Raw genomic sequence first — 19,905 nt, 5'->3', positions numbered from 1 at the left:
AATTATTCTTATAATTATAAAGGTCAAAGGTCAACAAAGGCAACAATCAGAATTTTAGTTTGTTTTATCGTCTGGAAATGAATTTGTTTTTAATGAATTACAAATTTAAATTTTGTTGATTTTATAGAATGATGAATACAATTGATGAATGAGTAAGCATTAAACTATGTTCGAGCTAAGCAATTTGTGGGCCAAAAATACATAAAATGTGTAAGAAACCTTTGAAGACAAATGCTTATCAAAAACATTGGAATAAATGTTTAACGAAAGTAGAGAATCTGACATGGATGAATCAGTGGATGAATCATCCACTTTATCTTATCATCAGCATATCGATCAGATTTCATAATTGGAGCTAAATGATCGTCAATTGATCAGCATTATTGAACGAGCTCCTAAATGGAAAAAGCGAAAAACAACTAAAACTGTGGAGGAATACCTCAAGGATAAGGATTTGCAAAACAATAATGTGCCTTTTCAAAGTGCCATTATTATTCGTAAATTTTTTTAACAAAAAAAATCATAAAATACTGCTTTGTAAGCTCCTTATCACCTGATATCACACTGCATAACTTTTTTATTTTTTCACGTTTGAAATTGCCTTTTCCTGGACATTGTTTTGAGTCCATTTATTACATAAAGAAATTCGTTACGAACTCTGAAAGGTTTTTTAGAAAAACAACTTTAAGGTATATTTCGATGATCGGAAAAAGCGTTGGTAGAAATGCATTTCAGGCAGGAAAAACTACTTTCAAGGAGATGCAATAAATCGATGCCTTTTGTTTTATGTCGACATTCTGGGTACTTTTGGGTCACAATAGCATATCAACGCTTCATAAGATTTTCTTCATTCTTAATAAAAGATACAAACTTTTTGTTACATATCTTTATCAGATAAGTAACAATTTAATTATTGATTTTTGTTGTTTCATAAGATGTTCTTGTTTTCATAAAGATTACTATACTCGCGGTCTTTTAAATAGTACAAAAAAAATCACATCAAGAAATTAAAAATATTTAAAAATATTGTTAAACTTCCAAATAACTCATTTGATTTGTATTTTCAAGGACTTTAAGTAAAGAGGTATATACTCCATTTTATGTTCCCTTGGCCCTATTTTTTCGATTTTGATTCCATCTTCTTCAGGAAATCATCATGACAATATGCAATTATCCAGCTAACATATTAGTATAATGTCAGCAGATGCAATGAAAGATAGTTTTATTTTTAAAAACTTATAAAAACTCGAACTGTATATCGTGAAAGCAAAGCTAAGTTAAGCGTTACACTATTATGAAAGAATAAGGCTGGTCTATTACCCAATAAAATAATATTTCTTTTTTTTTTTCAGAAAATCATCTTAACTTATTTATTTATTTCTGAAATTTCAAAGAAACAAAAAAAATCAAAGAGGAATTTCTGAATTTAAATTATGAAACAGGTAAACAAATGGACAGACAATGATCACCAGACACGAGCGTCAACAAACAATGAGCTAAAATCAAGGCATTTTTTTAAATTTATTTTTAATTGCTTTTATTTTAGGTTATCAGATTATAGTATTAGATTTTAAATTAATTAAAATAATTCATTTTCTAATAATTGAAAAATGTATTCAGCATAGATAAATTTACGTTACTAAAAAAAGAATTAAAATCGTAAAAAATTCTGAAATAAATAAAAAGCATTATTATATTAACTTTTATTTATTATATCATTTTATGACAAATAAATGATTTGAAAGTATTACAAATTTTTACTATTATCCACGGAAATAATTATATAAATTGCCTCAAGAACCTAGAATTCAATTGAAAAATCAGTTTCAAAATTAATAATACCCATAAAAAGATAATAAAAGATTTGACCTTTGTTTTTAAAAACGCTTTTAGGCAAAAAAAAATCGTAATTATGTTTTATAAATTAAAGTGTTACATACAAATCCTGTAAGATTTATGAAGCGTAAAACAATAACGAGATCATATTTCTTAAGATTATACTCATAAACTTTCTATTCAAACTCAGCTATATTTTATAAAAAAAAAATAAGTTAAAAGAAATTTTATCTTTATCTTCAATATGTTTACTGCTTAAATGTATAAGTATGCTGCCATTTCTCTTTCCAAATTGAAAACAAAAATTTATTATTATAACTTTCTTGTTCAAAAAGATCAAACTTCTGTTCTTTAATGCCTTACAAAACACTGAGTTAATCGCAGATTTAAATCAAACACTAATTCAAGTTTAAACTGCTTCAGATTTGTAATGCTAAGGAAAATCAAGAAAACTAAACTTTCAAGACTTGTCATCAGAAAGGTTTATTTATATAAACATCAAAAGTGATTTAGTAATTCCTTTACGGCCAAAAAAAAAACTTCTATGCACATACACATATATATAAAGAGAGGGAATAATTCAGTTTATATAACCGTCCACTATCGTCTGTAACTCCACTCGCGGATGAGTTGGAGTTATTATATTTTCTTTCGGTAATTTTTCTTTTGGATTTAGTATTGATTTTTTTTCTGTTCGTCGATTACTATTTGTTATTGATTTTTTTTTCTGTTCGTCGTTTACTATTTGTTTCGATCCGTTTTTAGTGATTAGTTTTGATATGAATATTCGAGAACATTTTTAGATTATTAGATTTTGTTAATCTGTAAAATCGAATCTGAGATATTGTTAACTGTATATAAAAGAGCACATCTTCTATGAGAGAGAGAAATGAAACAAAAAACAAGTGTTGATATTTTCCATACTGAAATGGGACAAAAAGCTTAATCCTGTTAAACAAAATGAAATTATAGGCTAGTACACCGAGGAAAAATAAAAATTCTCTGCAACGAAGATGATTTTCCTTTTGGTTTGAAATGGTCATTTGGCAACCTTTTATTTATTTATTTTTTAGTTACAAATTTAAAAGCGTACTCTGAAATAAAAGATACTGGTAGAAGATTTCATGTTGTTTCAAGGAGAATTTAAGTTCTTATTTTAAATTTTAACAATTTCCGTGAATTTTCAAATTATTAAAATCGAATAACGATTTGACAAAAGTGAGCATTTTAAACACTATTTGGTTTTTGCGTTTGATCTAGAAGTTAAAGACTCTGAAATTACTTGCGAGATATGTGCTTCGTATAGAAATAAACTACTGATTTTGTTTGCATCCGTTTCCACGCAGCAAAGTTCTCATTTGGCGACGGCGATCAAGGTCTGATCATCAACAGTGGAATCAATGAATCCTGATGGAAATAATTTCCTTCATAATTATTCACGGTAAACGACCAGATATTTTTTTTTAAAGTGAAATAAATTTGAAAATTTAAAATGAATTAGAAAAAAAAAAAACGTTCATAAATTATTCCTCATTTTAATATCAAAATTCAGCCATCTAAGAATATCAAATGCTGCAAGATTATCAACCGCATTTTAGATGTATGATTCAACATTGTACGTTTCAAATAAATATTTTATTTCAGCAAATTGCTTGCACTAATACGATTTTAATATTTTGATTTTCATTGATATGGGAATTTTTTCTCTTACGGTCATTACAAACAAATTTATTTAGAGTTCACTGAAAAGAAGAAATTGCTTTTCCTAAAAAAATGAACATGTATTTCTATTAATAATAAAGATGTGCGTGAGTGTGTGTGTGTGTGTGTACGTGCGTGCGTGCGTCAGCGCTGTACACCCCTTTTAGCTTGAGTTACCAAAGCTACCAAATTTAGCGTAAGTAAGTTTTGGATGGTGGTAATTTCTGCCTCTAGGAAATTTTATCTAATTAGAAATTAAGTGAGATTCTAAAGTTTTCGCATGATAATTCACGACAATATTATTATGCAAAATTAATCTTTGCACCGTTTTAAAATTTTAAAAAATGTATGCATTTTTTAATAATATCAATTGGCTTTACGTGAAATTTATTTTGGCAGTCTTTGAAATGTTTTTTAAATATTTTTTTTCTATAATTTTTAATAATACTTTTCTATAAACATACGAAAAATGATTGTGCTGCCGTAAATGTGCCATCTACAAAAATGAGTGCTTTAAAAACTTCTTTATTATTATTTTTACTTGCTGCAAGATTAACTAAATATACAACATGCGTCTGCTTAAATATTAACGTATACAAACGTGGAATATCCAAAAAGTCTTGAAATATAATGTATAAATAAAAAAGTGCATTTTCTAGTTACTTAAACAAAAATCTAATCATAGCATTGCCAATGCAAGAAAATTCACACTACTTTCGTTGTTTCATCAAATATTTAATCACGTGATTTTCTTCCGCTGTTGAAAGCTAAAGAAGAAAGACTCTTCATTATCTGCGAAATTTAGCTGCAGTACCGCTAAAGATAACCTCCACAAATAGATAACTAGGAGAGTTATGTTTTCGTGGTGCCATGAGATCTGATTCTAATAGAAAGTTTTATGCATATAATGAAAAACATGTGTAAGGCTATTAAAATAACACTGCTTTATTGTATATCACAATTTTATGTTAAAAAATACTTGTTAAGAAACCCATGATCAAGTTTGCGCATCAGAGATTTAATTAAAATTAAACACACTCGGTATTCCTGGAAGATTAGTACGTAGCCAAAGGCGGCTAGTATTTGGATTTCATAATTTATGTAGCCTGTGTTTTCGCAAACTTATGCATTTTTGATGAATTGTTGTGCTGATACTGGAATAATGAGTTTTTTCTACTATTTTGGAAATTTTCTGAATGAGAGGAGGAAAGAGTAAACTTTTTCGAATCTATGCCACTTCTTTACGACAATAATAAGCCAATATTACCGAAAATGCTAATATGCCGAAAATAATTGACATTTTAATTCAAAATGCAAACCATTTCATAAAAATACTTCTCATATTTGGAAAAACTCATTTTCAGTGTTAGTTACAGTGTTTTTAAAAAATTTTCACCGAATCTTTACATTTAGATATATCTTATCAACTGCTTCTTAAAAATTTCTGTGCCTTGATTATGCAAAAAAATAATTTTTTTATTTAATTCCATATTTAAAATTAAAATGGAAAGAAATTTGAGCATTTTGTCGTAATCTGAAACATTTATAAAAAAATACGATGGAGATACAGTTTTTATTTGTTCTTCCAGTTAGGAGCTTAGGTGCAATCTGAACAGCTTGTCAACAAACTGGCGACTAACTTTTAATCCTCCCATATCTCATATAGCAAATCCGTGAGCCAGCGTAACTAGAGCTAGCGAAAAAACATCCTAAAATGATTGGGAAATAGGAAACCAGCTTAACATGTTGGAAGAAAAATTTCTATCTCACATATTTTTCACTTCCCTTTCCTCACTTTCTAATCTCCTCTCTCCTCTTACAGACTTTTTTAATATCTCAAATGCTGTCGCCCTTTAGTACCGTTTATTTTACTATTTTGTTTTTTCCTTAATCTTAAATGTCATTTTTCATAAACATTCGAATCGTCATAGCCGTATAAAAATGTAATATCTTTTTTATCGACTAAATTTCGCAATATTATAACTGCATTTTTTTATATGCCTTGTAAACTATATAAATATTAAACAGAATTCTTTTTCCTTAGCTTTCAACAATGAAAGAAAAAACTAACAATTTAAAATTTGATGAAACGTTAAAAACAAACGATATGAATTTCAGGATAAAATATTAAACATAATTCTTTTTCTTTAGATTTCAACAATATTCGAACGAAACAATAAAAACGATTTGAATTTCAGTGAAATCATGTAATCTATTCCTGAAAATTATGCAATTTTTTTTTTAAATTGCCAAAATTCAGCAAAACTTTGTACAAATATTAAATTACCACCAAAATAACCACCACTTCAGCTAGTTCATTTTATATTTGATTTCAGATAAATCGTTTAAATATACTTCATGTCCATGATTTTGTCAAATTGTCTGACATTAAAGCCGTGATAATTTAATTGTCTTAGTTAAGTTAATTATGAATATGAACCTTTCTAATGGTAACTGTCATCATGGTAGTGTTAAAAACATAAGTATCCGTTTATCTGTCTTGTAAATTTCTCGATATTATAATTGCACTTGTTTGTTTGTCTTGTAAACAATATATAGAATTCTTCTCCTTTAGCTTTAAACAATGAAAAATTATTTATTTACTAAAATGAAAAATTATTTATTTACTAAAATGAAAATTTATTTTATTTATTAAATCAAACGATTTAATATTTGATGAAACAATGAAAACGGTATGAATTTCAGGGCAACAATATAATCTATTGCTAAAAATCAAACAAAAAAAATATTTTTTTAAAAAATTGAAAAAATTTAGCAAAAATTAACACTGGTATTAAATTAATATCATTAAAAAAGAAATTTTTTAAAAAATTGAACTTTTTGAAAGTTATTTTTGTACAATGAAATTTGCAAAAGTTATCGCGGTAAAACGGAAAATTTTTGGCTTAACTTTTAATTAATTAACTTAATAAACTTTTAATTAATTTAATTAAATAAAACTTTTAATTTGATTTAAAAAAATTTTAAAAATCACTCTGAGCTGTATATTTTCATCTTCCAAGGTTATATATTTGTCAAATTTCGAAGCTGTAATCAAACGGTCTGGTCTGGTCTGTAAAGCACCACACACACACACACACACACACATACATATTAATCTTTGTTAATAATAGAGCTATTGGGTAAGCCAAGTACTAGTTAATTTATGAAAATTACACAAATAGCGGCAGATAAAAAGCAAAGAGCATTTTACCTGACTTACTTTTTTTCCTTTTGTATGACATAAAGAATAATTGCTGGAATATATTATAATTTCAAATTAAAGATAGTAAAATATTTCTTGGAGAAAATGCATGAGAATGTATGTTAGTTAGATTTTAAACATGCATAAAATTTCCATAATAATAAACTTAGGAAATGCAGTTTTAAGAAGCATTTATTGTACCCTTTTTGATGGATTTATTTTAAACACCAAGTATTCATTTAAAATAATATCAGAAAACGCACCTGAACTACAGTCACATAACGTAAAAATGTCCAGATTTAATTAATTCTACATTGCATTAATTTTTGTCCTACGGCATAGTTTGTGTAAATTTATTTAGACCAATATAAGGAAAGGTGAAAAGTAACTAAAAACTCAACTTTTAGTTTCATTTAGTTGTAACTACTGAAAACATCAATTGCTTAGTAAATTTAACTAAAAAAAACTTTCCTACTTTAAATGGAAAATATAGTAAATAAATAATTTTACCAACCAATTATAAAATTATTCAAAATTAATTGAAGAAATGAAGCAATGTTAATAACGCTAATAAGATGGCATTGAAATATTATAAACACTGAACATAAAAAAAAAAGCAACAGCCCCAAATGGAAACTTAGCAAAGAGTTAAATACTTCTTTAAATTCGCAAAATGGAAAAAGTGACAGAATAAAATTTGCCTTTCGAAATCCGATCCTGTCAGAATTTTATTATTTCTATATCATTCTATTTCTTGGCCAATCTATTCATCGATTAGGCGTTCTGTCGTCACTTTAACTATTAGATACTTTATGAGCACATTACGTTTTCTTGTAATGACTACAGACTCATGATGAAAAAATGGCTTAAAATTTATTAAAATTTAAATAAGTTAGCACTATTCATTTCCCAGTCCTTGCTATTATTATTATTAATCTGTCAAGAGAGAACCGATCTGATAAGATTAACGGCCAAGCCACGCCCTCTTGACATAACTGTGAATCACAGAAAGAAATAAAATATAAATATATAAATTAAAGCGGAATATATAGGAATTGTCTATATGAATATTGTAAAAGCTGTTGGAGGGGATAAAAGCCTTATAAATATGCGATGATGTTTTTCCATATAAAATATTCGTTCTGTTCATTAATCGTGCGGAAAATCATTTATTCTTTGCAGTATTTTCCTATTATATCGATGACTTTCCAGCATAGTTTTTATGATATGAAAATTCTTTTGTGGCTGAAAAATCAGTGGCGTAGTGGTCTAGAAAAATATGTAGCCGATAATGTTGCTATATTTAGATATTTTTATTTTCACACAGCGTGGATTTAAAAGTTCTTTTGCAGACATAAATTCAGAAAAGATTCATTATTCTTTTTTCTGAAAATATAAAATGAATGTATATTTATAGTTCTTTGAATGCGTCTAAATATCAGAGCCTTAACATCATTAATCTAAATTCTATATTTCATTTTTCCTAAGTTTTCAACGATTTTATCAATCATAATTATAGGGGTTACAGAGCATGTGGTTTTCCTTATAGCCGATGATGACTTTTTCTTTTCAACACGCATTATTTTACTGTGCGAAAATATTCTGAAATTTATTTTTTGGTAAACCAAATTATTGGGTTGGCAACTAAGTAATTGCGGATTTTTTTTAGAAAATCAAAGACAATTTTTTCAGGGAACTAAATAACTTTATTCTGTAATGTATTGCCCATTTTGATCAATGACATTTTGCCATCTTTCAGGCAGCATCATAATCCCACGTTCATAAAGTTTCTGGTTTTTATTAGCAAAAAACTGAATCAGGTACGATTTGACATCATCATCATTATTGAAATTTTTACCATTCAAAAAGTTTTGTAAAGATCGAAACAAAAAGTAATCAGATGGTGCAAGGCCAGGACTATATGGTGGATGTGGCAAAACATCCCAACCAAGCTCCAATAATTTTTGCCGAGTGACCAAAGATGTGTGTGGCCTTGCATTGTCATGATGGGATACAACACCTTTTCGATTTGTCAATTCGGGCCGCTTTTCTTCAACTGCATTGTTTAATTTCGTTAGTTGTTCAATGTAGACATCAGAATTGATCGTTCGGTTGGGTGGTAAGAGTTCAAAGTAGACAATTCCTTTGTAATCCCACCAAACTGATAACAAAACCTTCTTTTGATGAATATCAGCTTTTGATGTTGTTTGAGTTGGTTCACCTGGCCTGCTCCACGATCTTTTCCGCTTGATATTGTTGTAAACAACCCATTTGTCATCGCCAGTTATCAGTCGTTTTAAAAATGGATAATTTTCATTACGTTTCTTTAGCAAATCACAGCTGTTAATGCGTTGCGTTAAATGCGTTTCTTTCAGTTTGTGAGGAACCCATGTATCGAGTTTTTGAACATAGCCAAGTGGTTTTAAGTGATTTTCAATGCATGTATGTGATACATGAAGCTTCTCTGCAATCTTACATGTTATACTGTGACGATCCGAATCAATTATTGCTTTGATTAGGTGGTCATCAACTTCAACTGGACAACCAGAGCGTTTTTCCTCTTTGAGTGAAAAATCACCAGAACGAAATTTGGCAAACCAATTTTGACACTGCCGTTCTTTTAAGGCTTCGTCACCATAAACAGCACATAACTTTTTATGAGCTAGCGATGGGTTTTTCCCTTTGCGGAAATATAAAAGCAAAATATGACGAAAATGTTCCTTTTGATTTTCCATTTTTCAACGAACGCCAAACGAAAACTACGCAACCGATCAAAAAACTTTTTTTACTGATTGACAGCTGAATTGCCAACTTTCAAATAACAAAATGTGTTTTACATTTGTACTACGTCTGCAAACCTAAAAATTCAACTGAAGCCATCTATGAGCGAAATCCGCAATTACTTAGTTGCCAACCCAATAGTTATTCTCTAAAAAAACAAAAGTAACAATAAATTCCATTGCATTTAAAAACATAACACGCATAGACAATGCAAGAATATTTTGTGAAAAAAATAATTTAATTGGAAATAAAATAAAGAATTTTATTGCGTGAAATAATATCAAATGAAAAACTAATTTCAAATATTTTAAACCAAGGTGATGTAATAGTGTAGCAAAATTAGGGTATCAATACACAAAACTACAATCCTTGGGTGTTTAGTGAAATCAAAATATTTTGCATTCATTGCGTTCATTTGATAAATATGATAAAGAGAAAGACAAAAGAAAATATATGCCTGGGGGCAAGATTGGATTATTAAATAATCAAAGTAGGCAATTACCTATTGTCCGCGATAGCTCGAGATTTTTTTTTACGTATTTCTGAAATATATTTTACACCGGGCTTTCATTTAATTATAAAGGCAGTACCATGGAACTTATTCGGTTTAAAATCGAGTTTTGCTTAAATTAATATTGGAACATTACCCATGCAGCATTCCTAATTACTTACCATTTTCAAGTTTTTTTTTTATTATTATTATTATGCCGTTTCATAATTCTATATTTCTACGTACTATCATATTATTAAATATTATTTAGATTGTTTTAAGAAATATTTTGTCATTTTTGTTTTATTATTTTATTTAAAATTACTTTTGAATTTCAGTTTTACATTTTTTACATGCTATATACTGAAAACCTTTTTTTAGAAAGTGATCTAAAACTAGACATTTTGCAATTTAAATTTGTCAAAAAAAATTCTTAAAAATATTTAGATAAACAGTAAGTTAAAGTCGATAAAAACTATTTGAATTTGAAAGTCTGGAGGAGAAAAGGGGCCCCGCTAAGGATTAATCCGGACCTTCCGGGAAGCACTTACCTACATTATGAAACTGCATCAATATATTTGACTGGAGATACAACTTAAGGTTTCATTTACCATAAAATTATATAGTAGTGAAACTTACCGATAATCAGTCCCCTTTCAAGTCAATACAGAGTTTGTTTTGTTTCTTATGGCACTTGCCACTGACAAGCCCGCTGATACGAAGACAGCGATTTAAGCCTGAGGGGGACGTCTCTTATTTTTTATAGCAGCGCCAACTAGGGCCAAGAGTACGACTTTGCCACTCACGCATCATTCATTCGCTTGCACAACCCCTTTTTACAGGAAGGCACATTCACACATCTCACAGATAGAACAACAGAAGAACAACCATGCCCAAACCGGGACTCGAACCCGGGACGCCCAGATCACGGGGAAGACGCGCTACCCCTATGCCAGGACGCCGGCATCTGCGTTTGTAAACAGTTCTATACGTAGGTAAAGAAAAATCTTCGTTGAGTGAGAAGATTGGCTGGATTCAGCTGGATCAAGGTACTGTGGGTGATCAGGACAATGAGCTCACCGACTGCCATGGAAAACTTGCAACTATTCATGAAGAAAATGAGTGGAAGTGGTCTCCCAAAAACTTTCTCGTATCATCTCCAATAATCTTGTAATGCCAGAGAACGACTTATGTGGCACTGGTGTATAATAGTTGACGAAGTATTAACTTTTGGAGTGAATTTAGCATTTCTACTGAATCTATCAACCCATCCTTGACGACTGTTTTGGTAATTAATCCTTGGCATGCCCTTAATATTATTCAAAAATTAAATTTGTGCTTTCAGCACGTTTTACTCTACCGATTGGAACAAAGATTTGACACAAAACTGCACTTGTACCCACAAAATATCATACCAAATTTGATATATTTAAGTCATTGTGACTTTGAATTATCGCCTTTACATGTTTCTGAAAACACAGGCCGACAAATAATCATCCCTTCGTTGGATTTGGCCCAAAATCTGACAGGTGTCTATACTATCGATGTTAGATCTGTGTTCCGAATCTTCTCTATCTTGCTCTTTTCGTTTTGTCGTTATCTTATTCATTCATATTCGGACAGATAGACTTTCTCTGAAGAAATTTTACTCAAAATTTGATAGAAATCTGCAAATTTGGCGTAAAAACCGTATACCAAGTTCCAACCGTCTAGCTCAAAGCGTTATTAAGTTATTTTTATCACAGACAGATAGACGGGCAGATGGACATTTTCCAAATATATGTTTTTCGAACTCAGGGAGATCTGAAACTCGATATTCGTCAAAATCTCGAGTTTGAATTTTTCGACGATTTCTATACTTTCTCTATACTACATCTAAGAGAAAGTAAAAAAAAAAAAAAATCGATATTCCATTCCCTCATTTCTGCGTGAAATATGAAGTTGAGATGATACTTTTAAAATAATGGCAAGAAACTTGGAATATTTACGATTCAGATCTTGGGAAGAGGATCAATATATATATTTTTTTCGTATGGATAAAGTGTATGGATAAAAATTTTTTATTCATAGCAATTTTTTAATTTTCTTTTTAACTGTACATAGACCATTTCGCTGTTATCCTTAAAGATTTTTTTAAAAATAATTTAGCCATTTTGCTTTGTGTCTGATCGATGACACCCACTATCATGTTTTTTAATCGCCCACTCACTAGACAGTTTCATTAAAAGGAACCTGCAGAGGAGCATTGAAAATGATTTAAAAATTTACATTAAAAAAACGAGTGTCTGTTAAAACTTCAAAAGATCCTCAAATATTGGAAGAATTTGCGCAACCAATTGATTAAGACTAAGAAGGTTAAAATTGTGATTGTATAGTATTTATTTTCAAAACTTAGTCATCTTTAACCAACTGGTATTGTATTTATTCCATGCTTTGTGCTATTATAATTTTTTTAATATTTAGTCTTTCAACCGGTTGATGATGGTATTTTTTTTAACATATTATGTTTCGTGTTAACATATTTTATCTTTGAATTATTCAGAATTTGTTTTAAATATTTTGACATCCTTTTCCCATTTTAATTATTTTTTCCATAAACTTTTTGGAATTTTAAAAATTTCCTCATAAAAAGGTTTGCAAGAGAAACGTGATATTTCGCAGATTTTACGAGTGTGACGTTCACGAATCTAGAAATTCCTTTATGAAAAAATACCCATCGGAGGGGGGGGGGGGGCACCTCAGAATTGAGGACGAGAAGCTTCTAATGTGGTGTTTGATTCTCGTCACCCTAATGGGTGCAGAAATCGTAGGGGTTGACTATCTTCTATTGCTTCTCATCAATAAATTTTATGTACCTTGAAATATTTTTTTGCTATCTGTAAACTGTCTTAGTAAATTTTAATGGGAAAATGTAAATAGTTTACGCTAAGTATTTTTATAACAAAGTAATTTTGTGATGTTTTGTATATTTTATTCTAATTGTGTTGATTTTGGGATTAATTTTAATAAATGTTTGTGTGTATCACATAATGCTGTTATATTAAATACGGAACTAGAGGTTACTCCGATCGCTCTTATTTCAAGCTACAGTTTTCGTGATTATACTAACATTAAAAAAAAATGAAAAACGGCTGTCATTTGTTCTCTCTGTCCTCTTTAAGTTTTTAAAATGATTTTTGTTTTCACTTTCCAATCTAAAATTTCTCAGAACAAACTTTTTTAAGACAACATGACTAGTGATGTAAATTCTATTTAATAATTCACTAGCTATTAAATTAGGCAAGACAATTCTATTCTTTTTTCTATTTTTCTCAATAAATCCATTTTTATTGAATTTTATATCAATTAAGTAAAGAAAGGCAAAGGTAATGTAACATAACATCTTTATTTTAATGGGAAAAAAACTTATTTTCTTCTGCTTGAAATAATTCGAAAATAAATAAAAATAATGCAAAAAAAAAAAAATCAAAATTTGATAAAGATCGTCGAAAATTTAAACGCTCAAGAAGTTTGAAACCATCACTAAAAAAATGACATAATTCTAGAATTAAGATTTAAATATAAAAATTCTTCAATGTTGAAACATATGCAACAATAAAACAGAGTGCACAAACCACATCCAATAAATGTGCTATTTCTCGACACGTAAGATCAAATTTTTTTTTCCTAATCCACGCGAGAAGCATAAATGATTTAAGAAAGATTATGTCATATTACTGAGGGGCTTTGAAAATCCGATCAAATTTAAGATTACATTGCATTTCTTCAATTCAAGGACTACGCGAAAAAAAGGGTAAACTTAGAAGCTCAAAATACGAGCGGCAGCTCTGAAAGGTAAGCAAATGCAATTTTTTTTTATTCACAGAGCATGTTATTGGAATAATTTAGCTCATTATGTTGATTTAGTATCTTATTAACTTTCTTTTCGTGAGAGTAGAACTCTTTCTTGGAAATAGTTTAAGCTAACGCTAAAACCGCCAAGTTGCCGTGTTAGTAGATTGGCCCAATTACCTCCATATACTTTAATTTTACCTTCTTGGATGTAAAAAGAAGGATGAGTTTAATTTGGGCAATCATATAGGTTTTTAATTGCAACAAATGTTGTAACAATTACTCCCAAGGTGACTTTTGAAAGAAAAATTTATACATTTTATAATTATTGCCTTAATAGCCTGATATTTTTTTTATATATATTAGTGATTCGATGAGTATTTGTTAATATAATTATGCATTCTTTTAAAATTTCGTAACTTTTTTTATACCCTCATTTCGGACGAAACTTAAATTCTTCATTGAAAGACTCAATCGATTTTTCTATGATGTTTGAATGCTACATTGGGTTCAGGATTGCTCTCCTTACCCTTGACGCTGACTAGGCAGTGGCCTTCTTCGGAATAATTGATAGTCGTTTGTTCTCTACTATCTCATTTTGGACCTTACACCCATCTGGGTATTCCATTCATTAGTGTTAGTGAAATTATTTCAATTCTTTAATAATGAGAATTTCATATCTTAATATGTCGCAAGCTAACTGTAAAATTCGGCATGTAATAAATCAACTTGCACCTTTCAATTTACCTTATATTTATTACAGTCAACCTTACCTTTATTGCCTTACCTTACCTTTATTACAGTCAACCTTACCTTTATTGCCTTACCTTACCTTTATTACAGTCAACACATTATCGTTTGGGTTAATTAGAAAAGGCATCATTTGTTGTTCAAGTAGCCTGATTCCATCCAGTTGTATTTCAATAAACCTCACCTTATGTCAGCTTATTAATAAGCATTGATGAACAACTAAATCAATTTGAAGATTAAAATCTTTGGACATGCATCAGATCTTCTGTATTGTTGGTTACTAAATGGTTGATTAAATATATTTAAACTACTAGTGAATTATAGTTTTCATTTTTACAAATTGTTTTTATAAACAACAATAATTACTGTATAATTATTACTCAACTATAAAATTCCTTAAACAAAAATCATTATTTCCTGCAGTTTTAAAATACATTTTTTTACCTAAACAATTGATCATTAATTCAACAAATGGCTGCAGAAACGAATGTTACTGAAAAAGTAGCAATTTTTATATGCAGTAGTTAATAATCCGATATTAAACAAAGGTTATTGCTATAAACATGTAAAAAACCAGCCTGTTTGAGTAAAACATTAAGAAACTCGCATTTACTAATTAATCTAATTCTGTGTAATCTCATTGCAATAATCCTTAAAGAAAATTTTTTGACTAAGAATTAGGTGATTTTTCATTTACCCTGGTCCCCAAAATTACAGTTCTTTATTTTGAATTTTCTTAGAGGGATAAAAATACAACTCTGTAATAAATAGGATTATTCAATAGCCAAATTTTCCATTTACCCTGGTTCCCAAAATTACAGCTCTTTATTTTGAATTTTCTCAGAGAGATAAAAATACAATAATAAATAGGATTATTCAAATAGCCAACGGCATACGGATAAAGTTCTTGTATGACAAAATATTCAACTTTGGTTATCTTAAATTGTAACAACAATATTCTGTTGTAGCTTCTCGCTCGCTTCAAAACGTCATCTCTTGCGAAGGAATAAATTCAATATTAAAATTCAAAATTAATATACTTTTGAATCGAAAATATAATTTAAATTAACAATATTTTGATTATGTACATATACATACATGTAATATAATCTCAAGAATTTCAAATATATTTGAGTGTTATAAACCAGATTTCCTTCACTCCATTATTAACTGATTGCATAATATTAATAGTTAATTCTGAGTTATAATTTTATATTGTGGCAATACTTTAAAAGACGTTCTTAAATTTATACTCTGAGGCCAAAAATCATTATAAGTGATTTAGTTATTTCGGCAATTTAAATTGTATAGATATTTGAAAATGATGTCGTTCTTATGCGGCGCATGTCTAAAAAGTACTGTGTAGGGGTATAGATAAATTTATGATTATTAAAATTTTCATGATCAATAATAATTTAGAAGTTTTTTCTGACTTACAGATTGGGAAACTATCAAGCATTTAGAACTCGATTTACGACTGTTGATTACCTACCTATTTTTATAGAATTGCATAAGCCTAACTGGTAGATCGAAATGTGACATTATTAAAAAATATTTGTCATTATTCTGCTATTTAAACATTATTAAAATTTAATTAAGGCTTTGCAAAAGTTATAAATAACTTTTACTACCCTGAAATAGGAATGCATGCCCAAGATGAGGTTTAAAACTCAATTTTGTTATTTCTTTTCCTATTCTTAGGAATAAAATTTCAATTTCATCATCAACAATAACCATAACCCTCTTCATGAATAACAGAAGGTAGAAAATGGAAAATATTTTGAAAAATGTCATTAACGATGTATTGTTCAAAATTATGAAAATAATTTCTGTTTTATATACGTAAATCTACTTTTTGTTTATTCTAAACTAATCCATATACTTTAAGAAACAGAACTGGAATGATATTTCAAGTAATACAGTTACTTGAGTAATAAACGTGGGATATTTTAAAACGTAATTAAACGTGGAATACCTTAAAACGTAATTAAACGTGGGATACTTTATTGTAATTCTTAATCACTTTAAATAATATCGAAACAGGTGCTCTTTGAAATAAACTCATAGAGCTCCATGTTTAATTTCATTCTGAAAGTTTTGATATTCAACAGAATTTCAATTTTCTATCTTTATTTTCAATTCTTCATATAGATTTAGAAATATCAAAGCTCTCAGTAATGAAGTATAAAATTAAAATTTTATAAATTACTGATGTAGCAGTTGGTAGACTTGGCATAGCAATGGCAAAACTTGATAAGATTTACAGAATGGTACACTTAATATTAAGACATTTCAACTTTAAAAAGATAATTAGACTGCCCAGAATTTTTTTCTAATTTAACAGGATGTACTTTAATTGCCTAATTCTTCTTTCTAGCATATTCATCTTTTAAATCTGAAGGAATCTGTAATTTTATTCTAAATCAACCGTTGTTTTCCAGAATCAGTTCTATAAAAGTTTTAACAAATGCAGGGAAAATTATTGAAAACATAATTAACATTCTTGCAGCTTGATTTTTAATTAAATAAAGAATATTTATCAGTTAGTGAAATTTAGTAACTAAATATATTATCGGTGAAATAAATAAATCATTATGCTTATCAATTATTGAATTATTCAAAATGAATGGAATTTTTTGAAGTAAAAGTGTTATTCATATAATATGAATCATTGGATTATATTTCTTAGGTTCAATCTAATAATGTCTTAGTTATTCTACTGAACAATTAATGCAGAGAATAATTTGAATTATAAATTTTTAAAAAATCAACGAACATTTAAAACTCATTATCAGAAGAAAAGCTCTGAATTTTCTCTTAAGTACACTCATTCTAAAACAACCCAAATTTTTAACATATTCTGATCTCGTGTAGTAAAATAATTTAACACAATCCAATATGAAGAAAAATAAACTTCCCTTTCTCCAAACCCAAAGATAACTATTTACGCAGCATCGATATATTTAATGAATAATAGTAATAGAAATTTAAACATTTCATTTATCATTTCTGACATAAACGAATAAAAAATAGATAAAATAAAATCAACGAAAATCTTCTGGAATAAAGTATAATTTCCCATGGCATATCGATAGACTGATTCCTCAACTCCGGAACAAGGCGCGGCCACTGAAAATAGCCTCTTCAACTCTGAGCGAGCTGTCTTTATTTTGAGCGGCGAGTATTCTGAGAAGATGTACCAGCCCACTGACCATTGAAAACATTTCTTCGAAGGGAAGAACCATCTTGGGTATAAAAGCTCGAGACATGGCAATTGAGGCTCACGGACACTCTGAGGATTCTTCCCTCTTCGTTTTTGAAGTTTGGGTTCTCTCGTGGTAGCAGCAATCATGACCGTGAAAGACAAGCAGGCAAAAATCCTCCCCCTCTTCAAGAACTTGACCGCTTTGCCTCCAGAGACTCTCCCTGAGGCTCAAAGAGATTCTCGTCTGAAGGGAGTCGGATTCCTGCCCAGAGGTCGACTCTTCTCATGCTTTCACGAAGACCATCTCGGAGAGGCCCAAGCACTCTATGAGACACTCTGCGGTAAGTACTCACCAGCTTAGTCACTTTGAAATAACTTTTATTTGAATGATAAAGAAACAATCTTTTTGGGTGAATTTCATTAACTGTTAAAATGCGTTGACTGAATAATAACCCTATAGAAAAGATTACTTTTAAGTCTTCGACAAAAAAATTTGTTTTCCTTTTTTTGGAAAGAGCTAATCAGTGAATGAACTGCTCAGAAATTTCTTTTTTAATCAATTTTTTTACCGCTTCTATGAAAGCTCTATAGTCATTTGAGTATTTATTACAGTGTATCTGTAATAATGCATTAGCTCAAATGCATTTAATTAGATATTGTTAAATATATATATAGAGAGAGAGAATGAGATGGATTCTTAATAATATTTCTTGCTTATTATAAATATAATTTAATAACTTTAATTATAAATTGATAACCTAACTATAATTATAATATAATTAGAATTTGCTTATTATAATATAATTTTATTTCTGTTTTAGTATACGAACGTTCATAAATTGCTTTTTTAATGAAAATATTAAAAATTGCCTCGTTAAGAATTCGAAATCATAAGATAATTTATCTCATACATTTCGAATAAAATTAAATTCCTGCTTTAAATTAGAGCGTTTAATAATAATGAGAGAAAAAAATCTTATTTCTTACAATTTTAAATGCTAATCAATTCCGATAGATTATTTTATATTCTTGAAATTATAAATTCTCAATTCTTGTAACTATTCATTATGTATTAAAGATTATTTTATTAACTTCTGTAAAAGCATTTTAAAGGATATTAACGAAGTTTTAGATTCCTGAACTAATTCAAAAATTAGTCTCAAAGTATTAAGATATATATTCTAGTCAATTAACGACCAAATAAATCCCTTTATATGTAAAAACATCAAATAAAGGCTTGTGAATAAATTAATTTTATATAGAATATTTTAAAGACAGTATAGAATCCCGAAGTAAAAATTGGTTTACAAATTACTCTTGCTAATATTACTTTAATAATAAATTTTGAAAAGAAAAATTTTTAGCCAAAAAATGGTTTAAGCACAAAATAATTTCAATCAATAAATTATTATCATTTAAGCAATAGTTATGTATGTATTAATCAAATATATCTTATTTCTAAAAACGTTTCATGAAAGAATGAAATTCTGTTTTCAAATGTTGGCTCAGTAAATGCACAAATGTTTATGAATAAAACGGATTTGGTTGTATTTAATAAAACCTTACTAAAGAAGATGCTACTATGTAAGAAATATGTTGTTTTAAAAGTGAAAAGAAGAACAAAACTTTTAGTTGTGGAATAATTTTTTGAACTTACCTATTACTTTTGCAGAGGCCAAGGATTTTGATGACTTCATCAACCTTGCCAAACAAGCCAGAGATGTTGTGAATGAGGGTCTGTTTGCTTTTGCGCTGTCCGTGACTGTCTTGCACAGAGATGATTGCCAAGGAGTCATCCTGCCACCAATTCAGGAAGTCTTCCCAGATAAGTTCATTCCTGCCGAAACCATCAACAGGGCCTTGAAGGCTGATAAGGAATCTACCAACCAATCTAAGGTATTCATTCATCACGAAATTTATAAATGCTCCCTAATTAGTTTTGAAGACTTCAGGAATTAAAATTGATTGATGAAATGATTTTAGTAGTAGTTGTATTAAAATTTAATAAAATTTGTTTCAAAAGGGAGAAATAAGAAATAATTAAATGTCTTTAATTTGAAAAGAACTATATTTTCTACAGAAAAAAAAAATCTCAAAGAAATGTGA

General features: G+C 28.9%; 1 protein-coding gene across 1 annotated transcript in view; it reads left to right on the top strand.

Annotated features, from left to right (window-relative positions):
* Nucleotides 1-17,868: 17,868 nt before the first annotated feature.
* The window catches only part of LOC129959332 (uncharacterized), a 34,685-nt gene continuing 32,648 nt past the window's right edge, over nucleotides 17,869-19,905 (top strand). Inside the window, exons 1-2 of the mRNA XM_056072150.1 lie at nucleotides 17,869-18,140; nucleotides 19,472-19,695. Of these exons, the coding sequence (XP_055928125.1) occupies nucleotides 17,945-18,140; nucleotides 19,472-19,695 (420 nt within the window). The 5' untranslated portion in view covers nucleotides 17,869-17,944. The remainder of the gene's footprint in view (nucleotides 18,141-19,471; nucleotides 19,696-19,905) is intronic.

The sequence above is a fragment of the Argiope bruennichi genome, chromosome X1 (assembly GCF_947563725.1).
Source record: "Argiope bruennichi chromosome X1, qqArgBrue1.1, whole genome shotgun sequence".
Lineage (NCBI taxonomy): Eukaryota > Metazoa > Arthropoda > Arachnida > Araneae > Araneidae > Argiope > Argiope bruennichi.
This window is presented reverse-complemented; position numbering and strand designations above follow the sequence as displayed.